This window comes from Bufo bufo, chromosome 2 (genome assembly GCF_905171765.1).
Source record: "Bufo bufo chromosome 2, aBufBuf1.1, whole genome shotgun sequence".
Taxonomy (NCBI): Eukaryota; Metazoa; Chordata; class Amphibia; order Anura; family Bufonidae; genus Bufo; species Bufo bufo.
Window position 1 is genome coordinate 738,548,712 of NC_053390.1, and position 25,068 is coordinate 738,573,779.

The 25,068-nt window shown below is 45.5% G+C and overlaps 1 protein-coding gene across 7 annotated transcripts in view; it reads left to right on the forward strand.

The window, feature by feature from the left end:
* APBB2 (amyloid beta precursor protein binding family B member 2) overlaps positions 1-20,079 on the forward strand; it is a 349,600-nt gene extending 329,521 nt beyond the window's left edge. For all 7 annotated transcript variants that reach the window (XM_040418935.1, XM_040418940.1, XM_040418941.1 and 4 more), the window contains 3 exons: positions 11,762-11,938; positions 14,411-17,340; positions 19,616-20,079. In XM_040418935.1, the coding sequence (XP_040274869.1) occupies positions 11,762-11,938; positions 14,411-14,578 (345 nt within the window). In that variant the 3' untranslated portion in view covers positions 14,579-17,340; positions 19,616-20,079. The remainder of the gene's footprint in view (positions 1-11,761; positions 11,939-14,410; positions 17,341-19,615) is intronic.
* Positions 20,080-25,068: the final 4,989 nt, after the last annotated feature.

Genomic DNA, 25,068 nt, shown 5'->3' on the forward strand with positions numbered 1-25,068 from the left:
ATGTAAATATATATATAAGAGAGGCGCCAGTTGATTACGTGGCTGATAATAAATAGCTGGTGATGAATAGCTATTTGTAGGGCGCGTGTAAAATTAATCAATCTTAATATTGATATGCAATATAGGTTTATGCAGTTAAATATTTAATTAATTAGTTTTTTTAGACTTGAAAAAGGGGTCCACAGAACCCCGAAACGCGTTGTCACTGTAACAAAAATAAAAAAAACTATTGGTTTGAAACAAACTCTGGTTGCATTTTGCGCCTATGGTCCACCCTCCACTCGACCCCAGAGTCCAGTGGATACATACCTCATATTCCTCAAAGAAGAAGACAGAAGAGGTGCCGGCTGTGCGAACAAGTGGATTAAGGTGAGTTAAATTATTATTATTATTTTTTTAACCCCTCCAGCCCAATTGTACTATGCATTCTGTATTCAGAATGCTATAATTTTCCCTTATAACCATGTTATAAGGGGAAATAATACAATCTACACAACCTTGAACCCAAACCTGAACTTCTGTGAAGAAGTTCGGGTCTGGGTACCACATTCAGTTTTTTATCACGCGTGTGCAAAACGCATTGCACCCGCGCGATAAAAACTGAACAACGGAACGCAATCGCAGTCAAAACTGACTGCAATTGGGTACCTACTCGCGCGGGTTTGCCGCAACGCATCCGGACCTTATCCAGACACGCTCATGTGAAAGAGGCCTTAAGCAAGTTTCACGCTAGCGTTAAACTCTCGAGCAGGCCTTTCCAGCAGGGAACAGCCTGCTGGAGCTCCCAGATCCGCCGCAATCCCGACAGCTCCCATTGACTGTAGATAAGATTTTGGGTTGCACTTGATGTCCCAGGTTGTGAAGTGCAAGATGAGTTGGATATGCTCCACTATCAGTAAAATTGAGGTACCAATGCACACTCTAAAGTAAAATACCTTTTATTGTGAGTCCTACATGAAATCAAATGCAGTAACGGAGTGGCATAAGCTCACACGTTACTTTCATTTCTGACATTTCGGTCCTGAACTTGGACCTTGGTCACAGAGTCACGAGCCAACAAAGGCAGGAGGAATAGAGAGAGCCCCAAAGGACAGAGCTCTGGCGAAACATGTGCCACCCACAGCGCCACACCGCTATTTTACTTGCATCATAATTAAGAGTGTGCAGTGGTCCTTTGATTTTAGCTCCCATTGACTATAATGGGATCTGGTGGAGATCTACCTACCAAATATGCCGGGATAAGGCTGGACAAATACCGCTGCACACAACTGGAGAGCTGTGCCGCAAATATGAAAGAGGTCTTAGACAAAAGTTCTATCCTTGCACATTCATCACCAGCCTGAGCCCCTAAATCTGGTGCAGGTCTAGATAGCTGGTCTAAAGTTATGCCATTTATAGGATTAGTATGAATCTGGATTTCATATGAATCTAAGGCCTCTTTCACGCGGGCGCCGTTCCGTGGGCATTCCGCATCACGGATGCGGACCCATTCACTTCAATGGGTCCGCAAATCCGGATATACGGAATGGGGCAGAACGGAACCCTACGGAAACACTACGTAGTGCTTCCGTGGGGTTTCGTCCCGTACTTTCGTTCCGCAAAAAGATAGAACATGTTCTATCTTTTTGCAGAACGGCCGGATCGCGGACCCATTCAAGTGAATGGGTCCGCGATCCGCTGCAGCTGCCCCACGGACTGTGCTCGTGCATTGCAGTACGACCACGGGGCGCACACGCCCCCGTGTGAAAGAGGCCTAATAGAAAAGCTCTGTATGCCTCTTGTGTAAAGTAATTTGGAGGCATGCAGAGGTCGCGGAAGACCATCTGTCTATCTATCTATCCATCCATATTACAACACTGTACACTTTATGCTGGGTTCACACCTGAGCGTTTTACAGCGCGTTCCTACGCGCTGTAAAACGCTCAACAGGCAAGAACCAATGATTCCCTATGGGAATGGTTCTCACCTGAGCGTTTTACAGCGCGTACGAACGCGCTGTAAAATGCCCTACGCCCCAAGAAGTACAGGAGCTTCTTTGGGGCGTAGTGTTGCGTGTTCCCATGCATAGACTTCCGGGAACGCGCGACAATGGGCGTTCGCTTGCACAGGAGCCGCGTATGTGAGACGCCCGTAGAATCGCGCATACAGAGCGCTCCATCCAGTACGCTCAGGTCTGAACCCAGCCTAAAGGTTTCACTGTTTGTCAGGCCCATACCACTTTTTTCTTTACCCAATTTGGTCCTAAACAGAAAAATACCCAGGCATCAGCAAAAGTCAGGCTCATAGTAGTTCAACATGGCACTACATTAATCACGTGGCAGAGGCAGATGGTGAACAATAGAGCAAGCTTATGCGCGAAAGAAGTATAAAATGCTATTTTCTTGCTATATGGCATCTGGTTTATCAGGGCAGATTAGTCAGAAGGCGCTGTTGGGATGGTTCCTGCTGTAGGCCCTGCGATCGGCACACAAGCTGCAATCCTATGTTGCCGTCTATGATTTGCCCCATTTCTGTGGCCCTGTTATTATCACTCTCCCATCTTCACAGGCTTCGTGCACTTTGTTTTATTGCTCAGCTCATTCAGGCGTTTTATGCATCAGCTCACACTAGTCTATATCCGTAAATAGATTGCTTGCTTTACCTATCCGCTGCAAAATGACAGCAAAATGGAAAGCCCTGAGGCCAGTAGACTCTGCATCCACGATACAGGAATACAAGAACAGCAATAAATTGGAAATGCTGGCGTCTTAAAATATGAATCCATCCCTGTGCAATGCAATAAAAAGCTATCGTTTGTAGTGCCCAGTGTCATTGTAGTATATAGAGAAGAGCGCAGGTTATATGGACTAATGGCGGTTCTTTGATTAGGCTGTCCACTGTAACAGGTGTAACTAGGTTCTCCTTCACCTGGAGCAGATTCAGTTCTGCCCAACCCTCCTAAGGGAATTTTTCACCACGAAATTCACTGTTAAACCAGGTACAGTGCCTTGAAGGGCTAGCTCAGCTGCATGTAAAGATTAGTAGTGATTGTTGCTTCAATCTGGACTTGTTATGAGAATGAGCAGTTAAGTGCACTGAGGGCGAGCCCAAGCCTTTGTGTGCACCCTTGTTCTTTCTTCTCCCTCTACTAGCCTCTCCTTCTTGATTGGCAGGGCCAAGTTCCTGCATAGTCATCTTGCCTGGCCCTGTGAATCAGAAAGGAATGGAAGGGGCTGGCAAAGGAAGCAAGAGGAGCAGGGGTGCACAGAGTGGCTTAGGCCCACGTGTTCTTGACAGTTGAACATCATGGTCTTGGTCCCATCTTCCTAGGTGCCCGCATAGAGTTGAGCGAACACCTGGATGTTCGGGTTCGAGAAGTTCGGCCGAACTTCCCGGAAATTTTCGGGATCTGAACCCGAACCGAACTTCGTCCCGAACCCGAACCCCATTGAAGTCAATGGGGACCCGAACTTTTGGGCACTAAAAAGGCTGTAAAACAGCCCAGGAAAGAGCTAGAGGGCTGCAAAATGCAGCAACATGTAGGTAAATCCCCTGCAAACAAATGTGGATAGGGAAATGAATTAAAATAAAAATAAAAAAAATAAAAATAAACCAATATCAATTGGACAGAGGTCCCATAGCAGAGAATCTGGCTTCACGTCAGCAGAGAATCAGTCTCTTCATGCCATAGCAAAGAATCTGGCTTCATGTCAGCAGAGAATCAGTCTCTTCATGCCATAGCAGAGAATCTGGCTTCATGTCACCCACCACTGGAACAGGCCACTGTCACATATTTAGGCCCCGGCACCCAGACAGAGGAGAGAGGTCCCGTAACAGAGAATCTGGCCTTATGTCAGCACAGAATCTGTCTCCATGTCATAGCAGAGAATCAGGCTTTACGTCACCCACCACTGGAACAGGCCACTGTCACATATTTAGGCCCAGGCACCCAGGCAGAGGAGAGAGGTCCCGTAACAGAGAATCTGGCCTTATGTCAGCACAGAATCTGTCTTCATGTCATAGCAGAGAATCAGGCTTCACGTCACCCACCACTGGAACAGGCCACTGTCACACATTTAGGCCCAGGCACCCAGGCAGAGGAGAGAGGTCCCGTAACAGAGAATCTGGCCTTATGTCAGCACAGAATCTGTCTTCATGTCATAGCAGAGAATCAGGCTTCACGTCACCCACCACTGGAACAGGCCACTGTCACACATTTAGGCCCAGGCACCCAGGCAGAGGAGAGAGGTCCCGTAACAGAGAATCTGGCCTTATGTCAGCGCAGAATCAGTCTTCATGTCATAGCAGAGAATTAGGCTTCACGTCACCCACCACTGGAACAGGCCACTGTCACATATTTAGGCCCAGGCACCCAGGCAGAGGAGAGAGGTCCCGTAACAGAGAATCTGGCCTTATGTCAGCGCAGAATCAGTCTTCATGTCATAGCAGAGAATCAGGCTTCACGTCACCCACCACTGGAACAGGCCACTGTCACATATTTAGGCCCAGGCACCCAGGCAGAGGAGAGAGGTCCCGTAACAGAGAATCTGGCCTTATGTCAGCGCAGAATCTGTCTTCATGTCATAGCAGAGAATCAGGCTTCACGTCACCCACCACTGGAACAGGCCACTGTCACACATTTAGGCCCAGGCACCCAGGCAGAGGAGAGAGGTCCCGTAACAGAGAATCTGGCCTTATGTCAGCGCAGAATCAGTCTTCATGTCATAGCAGAAAATCAGGTTTCACGTCACCCATCACTGGAACAGGCCACTGTCACATATTTAGGCCCAGGCACCCAGGCAGAGGAGAGAGGTCCCGTAACAGAGAATCTGGTCTTATGTCAGCGCAGAATCTGTCTTCATGTCATAGCAGAGAATCAGGCTTCACGTCACCCACCACTGGAACAGGCCACTGTCACACATTTTGGCCCAGGCAGAGGAGAGAGGTCCCGTAACAGAGAATCTGGCCTTATGTCAGCGCAGAATCTGTCTTCATGTCATAGCAGAGAATCAGGCTTCATGTCACCCACCACTGGAACAGGCCACTGTCACACATTTAGGCCCAGGCACCCAGGCAGAGGAGAGAGGTCCCGTAACAGAGAATCTGGCCTTATGTCAGCACAGAATCAGTCTTCATGTCATAGCAGAGAATCAGGCTTCACGTCACCCACCACTGGAACAGGCCACTGTCACATATTTAGGCCCAGGCACCCAGGCAGAGGAGAGAGGTCCCGTAACAGAGAATCTGGCCTTATGTCAGCGCAGAATCTGTCTTCATGTCATAGCAGAGAATCAGGCTTCACGTCACCCACCCCTGGAACAGGCCACTGTCACATATTTAGGCCCAGGCACCCAGGCAGAGGAGAGAGGTCTCGTAACAGAGAATCTGGCCTTATGTCAGCGCAGAATCAGTCTTCATGTCATAGCAGAGAATCAGGCTTCACGTCACCCACCACTGGAACAGGCCACTGTCACATATTTAGGCCCAGGCACCCAGGCAGAGGAGAGAGGTCCCGTAACAGAGAATCTGGCCTTATGTCAGCGCAGAGTCAGTCTTCATGTCATAGCAGAGAATCAGGCTTCACGTCACCCACCACTGGAACAGGCCACTGTCACATATTTAGGCCCAGGCACCCAGGCAGAGGAGAGAGGTCCCGTAACAGAGAATCTGGCCTTATGTCAGCGCAGAATCTGTCTTCATGTCATAGCAGAGAATCAGGCTTCACGTCACCCACCACTGGAACAGGCCACTGTCACACATTTAGGCCCAGGCAGAGGAGAGAGGTCCCGTAACAGAGAATCTGGCCTTATGTCAGCGCAGAATCTGTCTTCATGTCATAGCAGAGAATCAGGCTTCACGTCACCCACCACTGGAACAGGCCACTGTCACACATTTAGGCCCAGGCACCCAGGCAGAGGAGAAAGGTCCCGTAACAGAGAATCTGGCCTTATGTCAGCGCAGAATCTGTCTTCATGTCATAGCAGAGAATCAGGCTTCACGTCACCCACCACTGGAACAGGCCACTGTCACACATTTAGGCCCCGGCACCCAGACAGAGGAGAGGTTCATTCAACTTTGGGTTGCCCCGCAATATAATGGTAAAATGAAATTAAAAATAGTATTGAATGAGGAAGTGCCCTGGAGTAGAATAATATATTGTTAAGGGGAGGTAGTTAATATCTAATCTGCACAAGGGATGGACAGGTCCTGTGGGACCCATGCCTGGTTCATTTTTATGAACGTCAGCTTGTCCACATTGGCTGTAGACAGGCGGCTGCTTTTGTCTGTAATGACGCCCCCTGCCGTGCTGAATACACGTTCAGACAAAACGCTGGCCGCCGGGCAGGCCAGCACCTCCAAGGCATAAAAGGCTAGCTCTGGCCACGTGGACAATTTGGAGACCCAGAAGTTGAATGGGGCGAACCATCAGTCAGTACGTGGAGGGGTGTGCACAGGTACTGTTCCACCATGTTAGTGAAATGTTGCCTCCTGCTAACACGTTCCGTATCAGATGGTGGTGCAGTTAGCTGTGGCGTGGTGACAAAACTTTTCCACATCTCTGCCATGCTAACCCTGCCCTCAGAGGAGCTGGCCGTGACACAGCTGCGTTGGCGACCTCTTGCTCCTCCTCTGCCTTCGCCTTGGGCTTCCACTGGTTCCCCTGTGACATTTGGGAATGCTCTCAGTAGCACGTCTACCAACGTGCGCTTGTACTCGCGCATCTTCCTATCACGCTCCAGTGTAGGAAGTAAGGTGGGCACATTGTCTTTGTACCGGGGATCCAGCAGGGTGGCAACCCAGTAGTCCTCACACGTTAAAATGTGGGCAACTCTGCTGTCGTTGCGCAGGCACTGCAGCATGTAGTCGCTCATGTGTGCCAGGCTGCCCAGAGGTAAGGACAAGCTGTCCTCTGTGGGAGGCGTATCGTCATCGTCCTGTGTTTCCCCCCAGCCACGCACCAGTGATGGGCCCGAGCTGCTTTGGGTGCCACCCCGCTGTGAACATGCTTCATCCTCATCCTCCTCCACCTCCTCCTCATCCTCGTCCTCCAGTAGTGGGCCCTGTCTGGCCACATTTGTACCTGGCCTCTGGTGTTGCAAAAAACCTCCCTCTGAGTCACTTCGAAGAGACTGGCCTGAAAGTGCTAAAAATGACCCCTCTTCCTCCTGGGCCACCTCCTCTTCCATCATCGCCCTAAGTGTTTTCTCAAGGAGACATAGAAGTGGTATTGTAACGCTGATAACGGCGTCATCGCCACTGGCCATGTTGGTGGAGTACTCGAAACAACGCAACAGGGCACACAGGTCTCGCATGGAGGCCCAGTCATTGGTGGTGAAGTGTGTCTGATCCGCAGTGCGACTGACCCGTGCGTGCTGCAGCTGAAACTCCACTATGGCCTGCTGCTGCTCGCACAGTCTGTCCAGCATATGCAAGGTGGAGTTCCACCTGGTGGGTACGTCGCATATGAGGCGGTGAGCGGGAAGGCCGAAGTTACGCTGTAGCGCAGACAGGCGAGCAGCGGCAGGGTGTGAACGCCGGAAGCGCGAACAGATGGCCCGCACTTTATGCAGCAGCTCTGACATGTCGGGGTAGTTGCGAATGAACTTCTGCACCACCAAATTCAGCACATGCGCCAGGCAAGGGATGTGCGTCAAACCGGCTAGTCCCAGAGCTGCAACGAGATTTCGCCCATTATCGCACACCACCAGGCCGGGCTTGAGGCTCACCGGCAGCAACCACTCGTCGGTCTGTTGTTCTATACCCCGTCACAACTCCTGTGCGGTGTGGGGCCTGTCCCCCAAACATATGAGTTTCAGAATGGCCTGCTGACGTTTACCCCGGGCTGTGCTGAAGTTGGTGGTGAAGGTGTGTGGCTGACTGGATGAGCAGGTGGAAGAAGAGGAGGAGGAAGCTGAGTAGGAGGAGGAGGAGACAGGAGGCAAAGAATGTTGCCCTGCGATCCTTGGCGGCGGAAGGACGTGCGCCAAACAGCTCTCCGCCTGGGGCCCAGCCGCCACTACATTTACCCAGTGTGCAGTTAGGGAGATAAAGCGTCCCTGGCCGTGCTTACTGGTCCACGTATCTGTGGTTAGGTGGACCTTGCCACAGATGGCGTTGCGCAGTGCACACTTGATTTTATCGGACACTTGTTTGTGCAGGGAAGGCACGGCTCTCTTGGAGAAGTAGTGGCGGCTGGGAACAACATACTGTGGGACAGCAAGTGACATGAGCTGTTTGAAGCTGTGTGTGTCCACCAGCCTAAATGACAGCATTTCATAGGCCAGTAGTTTAGAAATACTGGCATTCAGGGCCAGGGATCGAGGGTGGCTAGGTGGGAATTTACGCTTTCTCTCAAATGTTTGTGAGATGGAGAGCTGAACGCTGCCGTGTGACATGGTTGAGATGCTTGGTGACGCAGGTGGTGGTGTTGGTGGTACATCCCATGTTTGCTGGGCGGCAGGTGCCAACGTTCCTCCAGAGGCAGAGGAAGAGGCAGAGGCGGCGGCGGCAGCAGCAGCAGAAGAGGCCGAGGCGGCAGCAGCAGAAGAGGTAGCAGGGGGAGCCTGAGTGACTTCCTTGTTTTTAAGGTGTTTACTCCACTGCAGTTCATGCTTTGCATGCAGGTGCCTGGTCATGCAGGTTGTGCTAAGGTTCAGAACGTTAATGCCTCGCTTCAGGCTCTGATGGCACAGCGTGCAAACCACTCGGGTCTTGTCGTCAGCACATTGTTTGAAGAAGTGCCATGCCAGGGAACTCCTTGAAGCTGCCTTTGGGGTGCTCGGTCCCAGATGGCGGCGGTCAGTAGCAGGCGGAGTCTCTTGGCGGCGGGTGTTCTGATTTTGCCCACTGCTCCCTCTTTTGCTACGCTGTTGGCTCGGTCTCACCACTGCCTCTTCCTCCGAACTCTGAAAGTCAGTGGCACGACCTTCATTCCATGTGGGGTCTAGGACCTCATCGTCCCCTGCATTGTCTTCCACCCAGTCTTGATCCCTGACCTCCTGTTCAGTCTGCACACTGCAGAAAGACGCAGCAGTTGGCACCTGTGTTTCGTCATCATCAGAGACGTGCTGAGGTGGTATTCCCATGTCCTCATCATCAGGAAAAATAAGTGGTTGTGCGTTAGTGCATTCTATCTCTTCCACCCCTAGGGAAGGGCTAGGTGGATGCCCTTGGGAAACCCTGGCAGCAGAGTCTTCAAACAGCATAAGAGACTGCTGCATAACTTGAGGCTCAGACAGTTTCCCTGATATGCATGGGGGTCATGTGACAGACCGATGGGCTTGGTTTTCATGCGCCATCTGTGCGCTTTCTGCAGAAGACTGGGTGGGAGATAATGTGAACGTGCTGGATCCACTGTCGGCCACCCAATTGACTAATGCCTGTACCTGCTCAGGCCTTACCATCCTTAGAACGGCATTGGGCCCCACAAAATATCGCTGTAAATTCTGCTGGCTACTGGGACCTGAGGTAGTTGGTTCACTAGGACGTGTGGCTGTGGCAGAACGGCCACGTCCTCTCCCAGCACCAGAGGGTCCACTAACACCACCACGACCATGTCCGCGTCCGCGTCCCTTATTAGATGTTTTTCTCATTGTTCCCGTTCACCACAATTTTGAGAATGGCAAATTTGGGAATAGTTTTTCAACCCAGAACAAAAAATGTGCTTTTACGGCCACTACAAATAACTTGACCAGCTAAAACAGTACAGATTTGGTTGAATAGAAATGTGAGGCCTGTTTTTTTTTTGCGCTGTGTGACAGGTATAGGTTTAATCACAGAATTAGACTTCTATCTGCACGGTAGCGTGTGTCTTAGGTTTTTCTGAATGACACTATCAGCACTTTCAATGTAAGATATCCTTTTTGGGATAGATTTCAAGTAGGCCTCATATAGCAGAAACTAGTTATTTTGAGAATGGCAAATTTGGGAATAGTTTTTCAACCCAGAACAAAAACTGTGCTTTTACGGTCACTACAAATAACTTGACCAGCTAAAACAGTACAAATTTGGTTGAATAGAAATGTCAGGTCTATTTTTTAGGCGCTGGGTGACAGGCTCAACTTTCCCCTGATGTAGTATATGGCCAAAAAATAACCACACTATTGATGGTTAAATGCACTTGGGTGACACAGGCTCAGCCTGCACCAGATGTAGTATATGGCCAAAAAATAACCAGACTGTTGATGGTTAAATGCACTTCGGTGACACAGGCTCAGCCTGCAGCTGATGTAGTATATGGCCAAAAAATAACCAGACTGTTGATGGTTAAATGCACTTCGGTGACACAGGCTCAGCCTGCAGCTGATGTAGGATATAGCACAAAATAACCACACTATTGATGGTTAAATACACTTGGTGGCAGCTTGTGCTGGTGCACCACAAGCCACAAAATGGCCGCCGATCACCCCAGAAAAAAGTGATCTAAAAACGCTCTGGGCAGCCTCAAAAAAGTGAGCAAGTCGATATTAGCACTTCAATGATCCACAGCTGCAGATCGATCACAGAATGAAGTCTTTTGGAGGAGTTAATCTGCCTAATCTCGCCCTAACGTCGCAGCTGCAACCTCTCCCTATGCTTGAATCAGCAGAGTGACGTGCAGCGCTACGTGACCCAAGCTTATATAGAGGCTGGGTCACATGCTGCACTGGCCAATCACAGCCATGCCAATAGTAGGCAAGGCTGTGATGGCCTCTTGGGGCAAGTAGTATGACGCTTGTTGATTGGCTGCTTTGCAGCCTTTCAAAAAGCGCCAAGAAAGCGCCGAACACCGAACCCGGACTTTTACGAAAATGTTCGGGTTCGGGTCCGTGTCACGGACACCCCAAAATTCGGTACGAACCCGAACTATACAGTTCGGGTTCGCTCATCCCTATGCCCGCATTCTTGAGAAAGCTGATGTTTTATAATATACCAATGAGTCCCTAGGTGCAACAAAGGCGGTGCCGTTGTAGCTCGTTGCTCCCAGAGGATCTGCCAACTGCCCTTCATGCCACACCCCAACCACTGACTGACAGGGCCAGGGAGTGAAGACGTAATCACACCTGGCCCTGAGGTCTCGCAGGAGCTCATTCAGCGCACGCACTGTAACATCAATTTTCTCAAGAATGAAGGTACCTAGGAAGATGGGACCAAGACCATGATGTTTCACTGTCAAGCACACGTTTCAGGTGAGATGGTTTTATTGTGTTGTATCTGGTGACAGAACCGCTTTAAAGGCATGCACAATGACATATGTAAGAAGAGGTCTGGACAATTATGTCATGATTACCCAAGGGAGCAGGGTTCTTTTGTTCCAGGGAACACATTCAATTGCCTCAATAGTCAGGAATGAATTGGTGCTCTAAGCTTACTTCATGAGGGCCATTACATTTCTATAGCGAAGTAATCTAGTTCTGGTCTGTTGGGATGTTTTATACCGATAGGTCTTACTATAAGAAACAAGGTCTAAATCAAGGTGCACTGATGCCCAAGGGCAAAGCTTTTCTGGGCTACCCGCTTCTCATTTCTTACAACAACAAAAAATATATATATAAATAGCTTATATAAAAATCTAATAAAATGTCCAAATAGCAGTGCTGTATAATAGCTAACTGGTAATATTATACATTGCTAAAATGAACCCACCATATGCTCCAGATAACCGTGCCATATATTTCCTAATAACAGTGGGCAGGCAGCCATGTGTGGTAGATCCTCCTTACTGATAAACAGCCATGTGTACTGAGATGTAGCTGAAAAATGTAAGAAGACGTACTGTAACAAATCTGTTCCTTCTCAACAGGATGAAGAAGTCTTGCTAGAATGTCGGGTGCGTTTCCTATCATTCATGGGTGTTGGTAAAGATGTCCATACCTTTGCTTTCATTATGGACACAGGCAGTCAGCATTTTGAGACTCACGTCTTCTGGTGTGAGCCCAATGCAGCAAGCGTTTCTGAAGCTGTCCAGGCTGCATGCATGGTAAGGAGGCTTTCCATGAGATTTCATCTGTTTGTGAATGTCCTAAGCATAAGTGACATACACACGTATACATTTTTACACTTTCATTGATTTTAATGGCATACCTGTTGACATAGTTCAGAGATATGGAAATCTCAGAGTTATGATCAAGGGCCACATCACCTTGTAGAATACTACAGGCTTAGGTCAGCCTCAAGCTGGTCACACACTTTAATTAAATGTCTGCCAAACTCACGGATTTTAGAGGAACCATCTGACCATCTATTGTGTAAGGAGGCCTCTGACTCCATTCCGATGTAATGTCAAGAAAGATACGGGTCAGACAGAACCCAATGTGTATGTGGGGTCACCCGAACAGCTATCTACTGTGGGCGGCCAGTCATATAAGGGCCTTTTACATGTGTAGATTATCAAGGGAATGATTGCAAAATTGAATGTTTGTTCCTGATCATTGCCCCATGTAAAGGTGCCTAGTGATCACCTGACAAACGTGCAAATGCTCCGATTTCTGTTGACCTCTTTCTGTCCGTGCACATAAATACTGTCATTTGTCGGCAGCGCATGTCCCCTTGTAAACAGATCAACAGTAAACAAATGGCTGCATGAATTATCGTAAGTCATGAACAGTCGTTCAAGTGGCTGCTTGAGTAAAAGGTCGTTAAAGGGGTTCTCTGGGAACTCCTAAAAAAAAATCACAGAAAATATTCAAAAGCCCCTTTCACACGAGCGAGTTTTCTGCGTGGATGCAATGCGTGACGTGAACGCACAGAATCCTGACACATTCATTTCAATGGGTCTGTGTACATGAGCATTTTTTTTCACACATCAGTTCTGCGTTGCGTGAAAAACGCAGCAGGTTCTATATTCAGCGTTTTTCACTGGCCCTGGCCCCATAGAAGTGAATGGGGCTTCAGTGAAAAACGCATTGCATCCGCAAGCAAGTGCGGATGTAATGCGTTTATCACTGATGGTTGCTAGGAGATGTTGTTTGTAAACCTTCAGTTTTTTATCACGCGCGTGAAAAACGCATCAAAACGCATTACACCCGCGCGGAAAAAACTGAACAACTGAACGCAGTCGCAGACAAAACTGACTGGACTTGCTTGTAAAATGGTGCGAGTTTCGCTGACCTAATCCGTATCGTTCGTGTGAAAGAGGCCAAAGGGTTTCTGTCACCAGAAATACCTAAATGAAACTGCGCTGTGCCGTTCAGTATTCGGTGCAGGCATAGTGAAGGAAGGACGCTCACTGGCTGCCGACTTCCTTACTGCGCCTGCGCTGAATACTGAATGGCGCAGGCGCAAGATTTACCATGCACTCAGGGCTGGCAGGAGGATGCGAGCGCTGCCTGGCCCTGTCAATCAAGACTTGGAGGTAGGTGACAGAGGTGGGAGAACGGAGCCTCTAGGAGCAGGAGCAACGCCCAAGAGGCTAATTTGCATATTATAAAATTTACATTTATGGAGTAACAGGGGCATGGATAAAACTAAGAATAGGCTAGTTAGGTTCAGCTGACATTAACACATTGCTAATGTCAGCTAGTTTATTTAGGTATTTCTGGTGCCAGAAACCCCTTAAATATAAATTATAAAAATATTCCCAAATAACTTTCATTAGTTATAATGGCTCGTTTTGTCTGGGGAGCAATCACCAGGGGAAATAAAATGGCCGCCGATTATGATCCTGAATACAGTTTAATATGATCTTCAGCTGAATCTCTGTAGGAATGGAGTGTAATTAGGACAGCGGCCATTTTATTTCCGATGATTTCTCCCTAGACAAAATGACCCATTTTAACTAATGAAAGGTATTTGGTAATATATTTATAAAAGTAATATTTAAAGGAGTCATCCAACCCCTATAATCCCCTCAAAATGCCCGAGCACCTCATACAGTTTTATACTCACCCCTGCTCCCTGCATGGCCGCCCCTGCATCCCCCCGTCGCGTGAATCAAAACATCAAGGGGGGGAGGGGAAGGGGGGCAGCCAATAGCAGGTCGCAATGTGGACGAGCCTTCCTCTACCATTGCGGGTGACGCTAGGGAGGCTGGTTGCTGTCACGCCTGCTATTGGCTGCCTCCTTTCCCCCGTCGCCGGATGTTTTGATCCGCGTGACAGGGAGATGCAGCGGTGACCATGCGGCGAACAGGAGCGACGCAGGTGCCGGGGGGGGGGGGGGGGGGGGGAGTATAAACTGTATGAGGTGCCTGGGCATTTTGGGATGCATTATAGGGGTGGGATAACCCCTTTAAGTATTTTCAGTAATTTTATTTTATGAACTCCCGAAGAACCCCTTTAAACAAACATCAGTTGACTTGCTGTATTGTCACCTAGTGTAGGTAACCGGCAGAAATCAATCTACCTTAGACTTTTAAATGGCATTGTTGGATGTGTTCTCCTATCTGGAATATTGAGGCCGACATATTGGTTGTATTTCTATACTAACATAAGGACCCCTGTGTATTTTCCAGCTGCGGTACCAGAAGTGCCTGGTCGCCAGGCCTCCTTCCCAGAAGCCACAGCCACCGCCACCTCCTGCAGACTCTGTGACCAGGAGAGTCACGACCAGTGTAAAACGTGGTGTTTTATCCCTGATTGACACTTTGAAACAGAAACGCCCGGTGGCCGACATGCCATAGCTAGAAGACAGCAGAAGAGATAAAGAACACTTGAATCTTACGTGTCTACTGAAGTAAAAGTAGCTCCATAACGGAGTGTACTGCGGCTCAGCCTTCCATTAAGCTGCTGCTTTGCTCTTCAGAGAATCTCCCTTAATCTGATGTTTGACAAGCATGTTCTCGTTCTGACACCATGGCGTACTACAAAAGAAGCATGAATATAGATATATATCTACTCATACCTTTTATTTTTCACACTCCTATAAGTGGTTCTTATCATATGCATTGGATGGTCTGTTTCCGACTGTAAATATGAGAAGCATTTCATGACAAGGTGACATTTTCTGCACTCTCTCTCTCTCTCAAATGCCATGGAGTCCATTGTTGTTAAGGATTACTAAGCATCCCATAGCTCACTGACTCATGCCATCGTAGAGGAAAGTCACCATCATGTTCATACATAAAAGACGCTGTTATCTGATCATTGCGGCGGTCCACGTGTCAGTGGAGCAGATTTCTGAGCTTTCTATTACCTGCCAGCACTTAACCATTAATTGCACAAAGACATCATGTTGTGAACTGAAGGAGATTAGTGGATGGGCTTCCTTGGGGTGGTCCAATATTTACATACAAGCCACCTTGTTAGTCCATTTCATTTCACACCACCTCCTGCTTGACTCCATTGTAGAGATGATGTCTTCTAATAGTGGCTGACAGTTCTCTTGTGATCCCACACTTCATACCGTGGTTATTAGAGGAAGGGTGTTCATCTCACACTCCGTACCAGTGGTACTGGATCAAGTCACTTACACTCTTCGCATAGCACACTGTTAATATTGCCTGACAGCTGCTGACACCAGACAGCAACATAGTTGTTAGAGTACTTGTAAAGTCTTCATGTTTTATGCTTTGCTTTAATTGGCAATATACTGGTGTCCATGTCACTGTATAGGCCATAAACCGTTCTAGGACTGTATTACAGTCATAAGATTTCATACTAAATATTGCCAAGCAAAGAGCAGCCCCCAGAACATGGCTGTGTACAAACATAGAGTTTGAATATACATTGAATCGCTGAACTCCTTTTAGTTTTTTTCAATTTGTTCTCTACCCCATAATATATCTTCCTGGAAAGAGATAAAAACACACAAGAGCTTCGATAGCGAAGGATGAGTAGCATTCAAGATGAGCGCTGTAGACAGAGGTTTACCTATATTAGTTGTGCCAGCCAGGCTCAGCTCTTGGGTCAGGCGAATCAGTTGGGTGTAGACGTGGCAGCTGCCAGCTCCAAAACGGTAGGATTGAGTCCTCTGTGTGTGTGCAAGTAGAATCAAGAGAGAAACAGCTGGAGCAGGGGCCGTACAGTAAGACAAAGCCAGAAAACACGCAGTCAAACTGAGATCAGTATTGGTATTTTATTAAGGGCAACGCGTCAGGCCAGTAGCAATCAGAGTTTATTTTCTATCAAAAAGCTCCAAATTCTCTGCATAGAAATAGCTATATATCAAATTATGTCACTAGAGGGAGCTTTTGAGCATTCTGTCTACTAGATTATGGTTGTGTTGTATGTACATACTGTATGCAGTATGCTCCCTCTAGTGGTGGTTGTGTGTGTTTTAACTCTATGCAAGGGATTTGGAGCTCTCTATCAGAGAAGTATATTCTAAATGTTGGACCTAAAATGATGTTGCTTTACGAGAACACCTACAGTACACGTGGCCAAATTTAACCCTGTTTTCATTCATGTGGTTTCATCTAGATTCTGTGTTGAATTGTCTGCACCCTTTAACTTGACCTGTGGGCAGTGCATAGCAGGGTCTTGTACCCTCGGTAGACAATTTACTGTTAGTAGTGATGTCCTTGAACAGTTTATTGGTCTTCAACATAATTTGGTTTCTCCAAGGAAAGAAAAACTCATCTAATTATGTGCACAAATTTAATTGTATCCGCTCATCAACATGAGGAGTAAATTGCAGCCGCATTCACTAATTGAATTAGTCATTAATTTTATTTAGGAGAATAATTATTAGACATTTAATTTTTTTTCTACTTATTTGCAGTCTAATGAGTTGCCAGATTTTTTTGGCGGGTTTGCAGATGACAAATTGTCTGACCTTTCTGTGCTCAACCTGATGTATCTTCATCAAACTGAAGGCAATAACATTTGTGGAAGTGGTCCTTCATATTCGTATACCTGCTTTGAAGCTTCTGTGGACTACACCAATGGTAATACCTATAAGGGCTGCCTGGTTTAGAAAACCTATGTTCATATAACAGGGGTTCTGTTTAGATAGGATCCTCATGTATCAGAGCAGAGAATGTCTACAAAGATCATTCATTGCTCTGGAGGACTTGGCGCATCTGTGCATGTCATGGAAAGCCATAGATTTCAGTGAGAACTGTGTAATGCTTTATTTCCCCTGTGGTGGCACTGTTGGGAAATGTCAAGCTTGCGGCTGGGTTTCTTCACAGATTACAGCTAATTGCTGAGGTTCCAGCAGTGGGACATCTTAGTATCTAGGTATAAATTTAGTATTAGAAAAAATGTTTGAGCCAATGCCCCTAAGTCCCATTCCCGTGGTAATGATACTTGTTATATGCAAACCATTAATTTCAGTAAATTGCATTCTGAGGAATGCCTCTGTGGATTAGCACTTAGACTGGTTGTCACTCGTAGAGTGCCGTTAACCATTACCAAGGAAGGATAAAGAAACTTGGCTACAGTTATAAAAGAGCACAGTACAGTAGTGGTAAAATTGAACCCAAAGTGTCTTGTGACACAGGTAGTATATGTCTGTGAAGGTTCTCATTTATCCAGGTCATGGTATATCTGTAAAGAATAAATCAAGGCAACTGGACTTACTGTAGATTTCTTGAAAACGTTTCACTCATTCTTCCAACGAGCTTTCTCAATTCTGAGTGACTATACAAGAATTCTCTGGGAATAAATATGTAACTGAATCAACATCTGGTAATTATACCCAGCATGGGGCCAAAGGTGTTGATTCCTTTATCCTAATTGGAGTCAGTAGGTGATAATGACCTCCCAGAAAAAGGTGTCAAGACAGCATTGTATGTGGCAGACAATAGAGAAGCCAAACTTGAATAGAGGCGGGGGGTTAGACATACAGTGGGATGCAAAAGTTTGGGCAACCTTGTTAATTGTCATGATTTTCCTGTATAAATCGTTAGTTGTTATGATAAAAAATGTCAGTTAAATATATCATATAGAAGACACACACAGTGATATTTGAGAAGTGAAATGAAGTTTATTGGATTTGCAGAAAGTGTGCTATAATTGTTTAAACAAAATTAGGCAGGTGCATAAATTTGGGCACTGTTGTCATTTTATTGATTCCAATCCTTTAGAACTAATTATTGAAACTCAAATTGGCTTGGTAAGCTAAGTGACCCCTGACCTACATACACAGGTGAATTAAATTATGAGAAAGAGTATTTAAGGGGGTCAATTGTAAGTTTCCCTCCTCTTTTCATTTTCTCTGAAGAGTAGCAACATGGGGGTCTCAAAACAACTCTCAAATGACCTGAAGACAAAGATTGTTCACCATCATGGTTTAGGTGAAGGATACAGAAAGATGTCTCAGAGATTTCAGCTGTCTGTTTCCACAGTTAGGAACATATTGAGGAAATGGAAGACCACAGGCTCAGTTCAAGTTAAGGCTCGAAGTGGCAGACCAAGAAAAATCACGGATAGACAGGAGCGACGAATGGTGAGAACAGTCAGAGTCAACCCACAGACCAGCACCAAAGACCTACAACATCATCTTGCTGCAGATGGAGTCACTGTGCATCGTTCAACCATTCGGCGCACTTTACACAAGGAGATGCTGTATGCGAGAGTGATGCAGAGGAAGCCTTTTCTCCACCCACAGCACAAAAAGTGCCGCTTGAGGTGGGCTAAAGCACATTTGGACAAGCCAGCTTCATTTTGGAATAAGGTGCTGTTGATTGATGAAACTAAAATTGAGTTATTTGGCCATAACAAGGGGCGTTATGCATGGAGGAAAAAGAACACAGCATTCCAAGAAAAACACCTGCTACCTACAGTAAAATATGGTGGTGGTTCCATCATGCTGTGGGGCTGTGTGGCCAGTGCAGGGACTGGGAATCTTGTCAAAGTTGAGGGACGCATGGATTCCACTCAGTATCAGCAGATTCTGGAGACCAATGTCCAGGAATCAGTGACGAAGCTGAAGCTGCTCTGGGGCTGGATCTTTCCACAAGACAACGACCCTAAACACTGCTCAAAATCCACTAAGGCATTTATGCAGAGGAACAAGTACAACGTTCTGGAATGGCCATCTCAGTCCCCAGACCTGAATATAATTGAAAATCTGTGGTGTGACTTAGAGAGCTGTCCATGCTCAGAAGCCATCAAACCTGAATGAACTAAAGATGTTTTGTAAAGAGAAATGGCCCAAAATACCTTCAACCAGAATCCAGACTCTCATTGGAACCTACAGGAAGCGTTTAGAGGCTGTAATTTCTGCAAAAGGAGGATCTACTAAATATTGATTTCATTTCTTTTTTGTGGTGCCCAAATTTATGCACCTGCCTAATTTTGTTTAAACAATTATAGCACACTTTCTGTAAATCCAAAAAACTTCATTTCACTTCTCAAATATCACTGTGTGTGTCTCCTATATGATATATTTAACTGACTTTTTTTATCGTAACAACCAACGATTTATACAGGAAAATCATGACGATTAACAAGGTTGCCCAAACTTTCGCATCCCACTGTATATTGTCTGCCACATACAATGCTGTCTTGACACCTTTTTCTGGGAGGTCATTATCACCTACTGACTCCAATTAGGATAAAGGAATCAACACCTTTGACCCCATGCTGGGTATAATGACCTTTGACCCCATGCTGGGTATAATTACCAGATGTTGATTCAGTTACATATTTATTCCCAGAGAATTCTTGTACAGTCACTCAGAATTGAGAAAGCTCGTTGGAAGAACGAGTGAAACGTTTTCAAGAAATCTACAGTACGTCCAGTTGCCTTGATTTATTCTTTACAGATACAGGTAGTATAAGATTTAATGTAAGGCTAGTTTCACACTGACAACCAGGTGTTATTGCCGGGGAAGTCTTGCACTGCATAGAATAAAGTATTACATGGTAGCTTGGATGGACCAGATCCTCAGAGAGGAAGCTGCTCTTACATAGCAACTCTCTGACAGGTTCGTAGATGGGGATATGATGCCCATGTGCCCTAATGAAAGACTTTATGAACAATCATAGGAATCTAATAAAACACTTTTTTTTTTTAAGAAAATTTATAGATCTACTTATTAAATTATTAAACTTTGTCAAATGCAGTGCAAACTATGGGAAGTATGTTATAAGGGGAGGAACTGAAAAGATTGATCTTTAGTTTTGTAGGAAAATATTTAGTAAAACTTCTCATTTATTCAATCAAATCCCTCCTATTTCTATGTTTAGGAGTCCAGTGTGCCGTCCTATGGTCCTAGTGATTGACAGCCTTTCCATATCGGTGCTCAAACTGAGATACCTGTCAGTTACTGAGTAGGACCACCCACTGGACTCCTAAGCATAGGAAGAGTGGTGATTTATATTAATAAATGACAGACTCTTTTCCCACAAATCTATACATTATATTAATCTGCTCCACTCCTTTGCTCTATAACATGCTGCCTGAAACTGTACAGTGTGACAGGTTCCCTTTAAAAGGGTTTCTGGTTCAATTATATAGGCCATATATATCTAAACAGTGGGGTCCGACATTTTGCACCCCCACCAGTCAGCGAGTCTGCAGTAGCTCAAGTGCTAGAACTACAACACTCCGTCCATTGCGTGTAGAGCAATGGAACTGGTAACTGCAGCGATGCTCCCATTCACTTCAATGCAGCGCTGCATTACCCAACATCCACTACACACAATGGCTGGAGCTGTAGTTCTGGCGCTGCAGACTGTTGATCAGCTACTGCAGAACAGCTGATTAACAGGAGGAGAGGGGTGTCAAACCCCCACCCATCAGAGGGTAGGAGTTCAATATAAATAGACTGGAAACCCCCTTTGAGTAGTCTCCTAAGGATGCGGGTGGTTATAAAAACCTAAACATCACATCAATGAAAGAAAAGCATAATCAGAATTTTAAAATTTTGAATGGGTGAAATTCGGTCAGTTATATTCTAGCTCCCTTGATAATATCACCTGTATATGTCACAAGGTGTTTAAGATAGTATGATTAGAATTACAAAGGAAAAAGCCAATTGATACATTAACGTCAGACTTGTCCAGTGTTGTCAATGTCATATGGTGTTGAGCGAACTTGTGTTTTACGAGTTCGGTTTTTCTTACAATTCCGATATGGATTCTGTTACCACGAGCAATAACGGAATTCTATGAGGGAATGCACCACGGAAGCCTTTAACCCTTTAAGGACCCATGACGTAGCTGTATGTCATGGGTCCGATCCCTAAACATGGCGCCCGCTCGCACGTGCAGCGGGCACCTTAGCTGCGGGGTTTCTGCTATTTTAAATAGCAGAGACCCGCGGCACATGTATGTGATCAGCCTTGAGCGCAGACCGGAACCGGAAGTCGTGCGCTTCTGGCTGAGATCGGGGAACCTGTTACCTTGCGCTAATTGACCGAAGCTTTAAACAGGCTTCAGAGTCAATTAGATGTATATATCAATACAGGCCACTAGGTGGCAGTCTTGTATTGATATAGTGCAAATTAAGTCTTCAATGATGGCTATTTAGCCATCACTGAATACTATGGGCAATTGAATGATTGCCAGTTATTGTCACCCAAGGTGACTTAAAAAAAAGTAAAAAAAAAGTTTTTACAGATGAAAAAAAACGAAAAGTTCAAATCACCCCCCTTTCCTAAAAATAAATACTTAACCAATAAAAAAAATAAACATCATGGACATCGCCGCGTGCGAAAATGCCCATACTATTAGGCCTATTGCACACGACCGTATGGCTTTTTCAGTGTTTTGCAATCCGTTTTTCACAGATCCGTTGTTCCGTTTTTTGTTTCCGTTGTGTTTCCGTTTCTGTTCCGTTTTTCCGTTCCGTTTTTCCGTATGGCATATACAGTATACAGTAATTACATAGATAAAATTGGGCTGGGCATAACATTTTCAATAGATGGTTCAGCAAAAAACGGAACGGAAACGGAAGACATACGGATGCATTTCCGTATGTGTTCCGTTTTTTTGCGGACCCATTGACTTGAATGGAGCCACGGACTGTGATTTGCGGGCAATAATAGGACATGTTCTATGTTAAAACGGAACGGAAAAACGGAAATACGGAAACGGAATGCATACGGAGTACATTCCGTTTTTTTTTGCGGACCCATTGAAATGAATGGTTCCGTATACGGACCGTATACGGAACGCAAAAAACGTCCAGTAAACGGGAAAAAAAAAACGTCCGTGTGCAATAGGCCTTAAAGTATAACAATATTAATGGCATACGGCAAATGGCGTAGCAGTAAAAAAAAATAAAAGCAGGCAATTTGCCATTTTTTGTCACTTCAACTACCCAATAATTTTTTTATAAAAAGTGATCAAAATGTCGCACACACTTAAAATTGGTATCACTGAAAAGAACAGATCGTCCCGCATAGTGTACAGTGTAAATTTTTTTTAATAAAAACCTTTATCAGAATTGCGTTTTTTCCCAATTCTACCCCATTTGGAATTTTTTTACCGCTCCCTACTACATGGTATGCAACCGTAAATGGTGCCATTAGAAAGTTCAACTTGTCCCGCAAAAAATAAGCCCTCGTAAGGCAATGTGAATGGAAAAATAAAAAAGTTAGGACTATGGGAAGGCGAGGAGTGAAAAACGAAAACGCAAAAATGAAAAATCCCAGGGTCCTTAGGGAGCTAAGAGGCATTCTATCATAATAGAAGTCTATGGGCCGTACAACGGATCAGGACCGGTTCTGTTATGCAGGAGGAGTCCATAACAGAATTGTAAGAAAACCTGAACCCGAACTTGGGCACAAGTTCACTCAACACTATTTATGAAGTTATTTCTCTCTTTGTGTCATTGTCTGTTTTCCCCAGAATTGTAAATCCACTAAATTCACCAGCGAGTAGTTCAGGAATTAAAGGCGTTGTCCAGGATTAGAAAAAAAAAAAAGAGTCTGCAGAAACAGCACCGCTCTTGTCCACGGTTGTGTCAGGCCCATTCTAGTGACTATAGCTGAGCTTCGCTGCTGGACAGATCCCATGGAGGGAAAAGAAAACAGGTCCGTTTTCTAACAATAGGAAACTCCAGCACAAAACCTAAAAAAAAAATATATAAAACATCTTCACTCAATGTTTCATGGGGCACCACCACTGCTTGCACAAATCAGCAAACTGTATGGACCATAATTTATGCACCTTTCAATAGGGTTAGTGAGTTTGAAGTACTGTGAGCGCCCTTGTATCCATGGAGTATTACAGCTGAGGAATATTGTTTACTATCGTTAATATCTGAACATCCATTTAATACATGAAAATCGAATGTCCAGTACAACTTATATGAATGCTGTGCATTAAAGGGAACCCATCTGGAGCTTCTTGCTGCCTGAACTCCAGACATGAGGTCTTCACAGGCTCCTAGGTTACAAACTAACTATGTTTTACTCTGAACGCTGCAACCGTTCACAGAAACCACGGCCTAAATGAGTTTGGAATTTTGTACCGCTTTTTTCCTGATTTTGCAGTGGTTGGAGTAGTTCTGCAAAATGTTGCAAGAATTTCTAGTGAAACTTCATTGTGGTTGAGTTTGCAAGCCCCAACTGCACCACACAGTCAAGCCCCAACTGCGCCACACAGTCAAGCCCCAACTGCGCCACACAGTCAAGCCCCAACTGCGCCACACAGTCAAGCCCCAACTGCGCCACACAGTCAAGCCCCAACTGCGCCACACACGCAGCAGTAAAATGATACATGTGAATGATATACCGTCAAGGGCGACAGAGCTGCACCACACTCACACAAAAATCTGATTTTATTTTCTTGTATTGTTTGTAAGGGCTTTTTGGTATGTTTTGTGGGGTCTTTTTTTGCTTCTTTCTCAATCTATTGCCTATTACATCACAGGGTGCTATCACATGCACTAAACAGTGCACCAATTTAATTTAGGTGTCTTTTACAGGGTCACACTGGCCCACTACAGTCCTCCAATGGGTCTGTACTCCGACATAGTAAAGTTCATAATGTGATTCAGAAGGGGTGTGGACCCCCCAGAATCATTACCGCTGGTGGGCCCAAGTCCAGTACTGGCTTTTCATCGTGATTGGTCAAGGGGCGCCCATACAGTCTACAATTAAAGTAGCACCAGTGTGTTTAGAAAGAGCATCTAATTTTATAAAGAGGAACAGACTTCAATTGAGGTGGTTGCACATACACAATTTTTGGAAAAACTTCACTACGGTTTTTGATGCAGTTTCTTTTAGCCAAAGCCGGAAGTGGATTCAACAGGAAGGGGAAGTCTAAGTCCTTCCTTTATATTTCCCATTCTTTTGGAATGCTTGTCTGGCTTTGGCTAAAAAAAAAAACTGCATTGAAAGGAAGCTGGCACCATGAAAATGCAGTGTAATCTGCAGGCAATATGTTATAGAGCAGGAGGAGCTGAGCAGATCTAGTTTTATGGAAAACAGGTGATTTATTCATTTATATTCCTGCTCATTCTGGGTCCTATCTGTGATTAACAGCTATATCTGTATACACAGTCATGGAGAGAAGGCTGTCAATCACTGATTGAAGTCCAGGAGGTGGTCCCATCAGTGATTGACAGCCTGCCCTCTATGACTGTGTATCCAGAGAGAGCTGTCAATCACTGACAGGACCGCCTCCTGGACTTCAATCAGTGATTGATAGCCTTCTTTTCATGACTGTGTATACAGATATAGCTGTTAATCACCGATAGGACCCAGAATGAGCAGGAATATAAATGAATAAATTACACGTTTTCCATAAAACTAGATCTGCTCAGCTCCTCCTGCTCTATACCGTGCTACCCGCAGATTGCACTGCATTTTTATAGTGACAGGTTCCACCACATGAAAATGCATATGTAATTCCGGTTTCTAAAAGAAACCGTTCTAGGAAATGTTCCTAGAACTGTCTCTATAAAAGAAGCTGAATGCAGCATTAGACATAATTGCACATTGTTCTGTTGCATTGCTTTTATATTATTTTTTTATGGAATTCCTTACTCTTTTTGGAGGAATGGAAAAATAGAACACATAACTCACTCCACACGGCGCACAACAGCACAAAGCATCAAAGAAGGCTAAATACTGTACTCATTTGAATGTGGATAATCCTATTCACTGTGGTTTAAGCTCCACAATGAAATGTCTAGCTTGGCTCCAGTCTCAGAATAAATAAAAAAAAACACACAACCTTATACATAATAGAAAGGTTGCACAGAATCATCAGACCACATCAGCTTCTTATGCGGTTTTATATTAGCTTTGCGCCTCCATTCTGGAAAGCA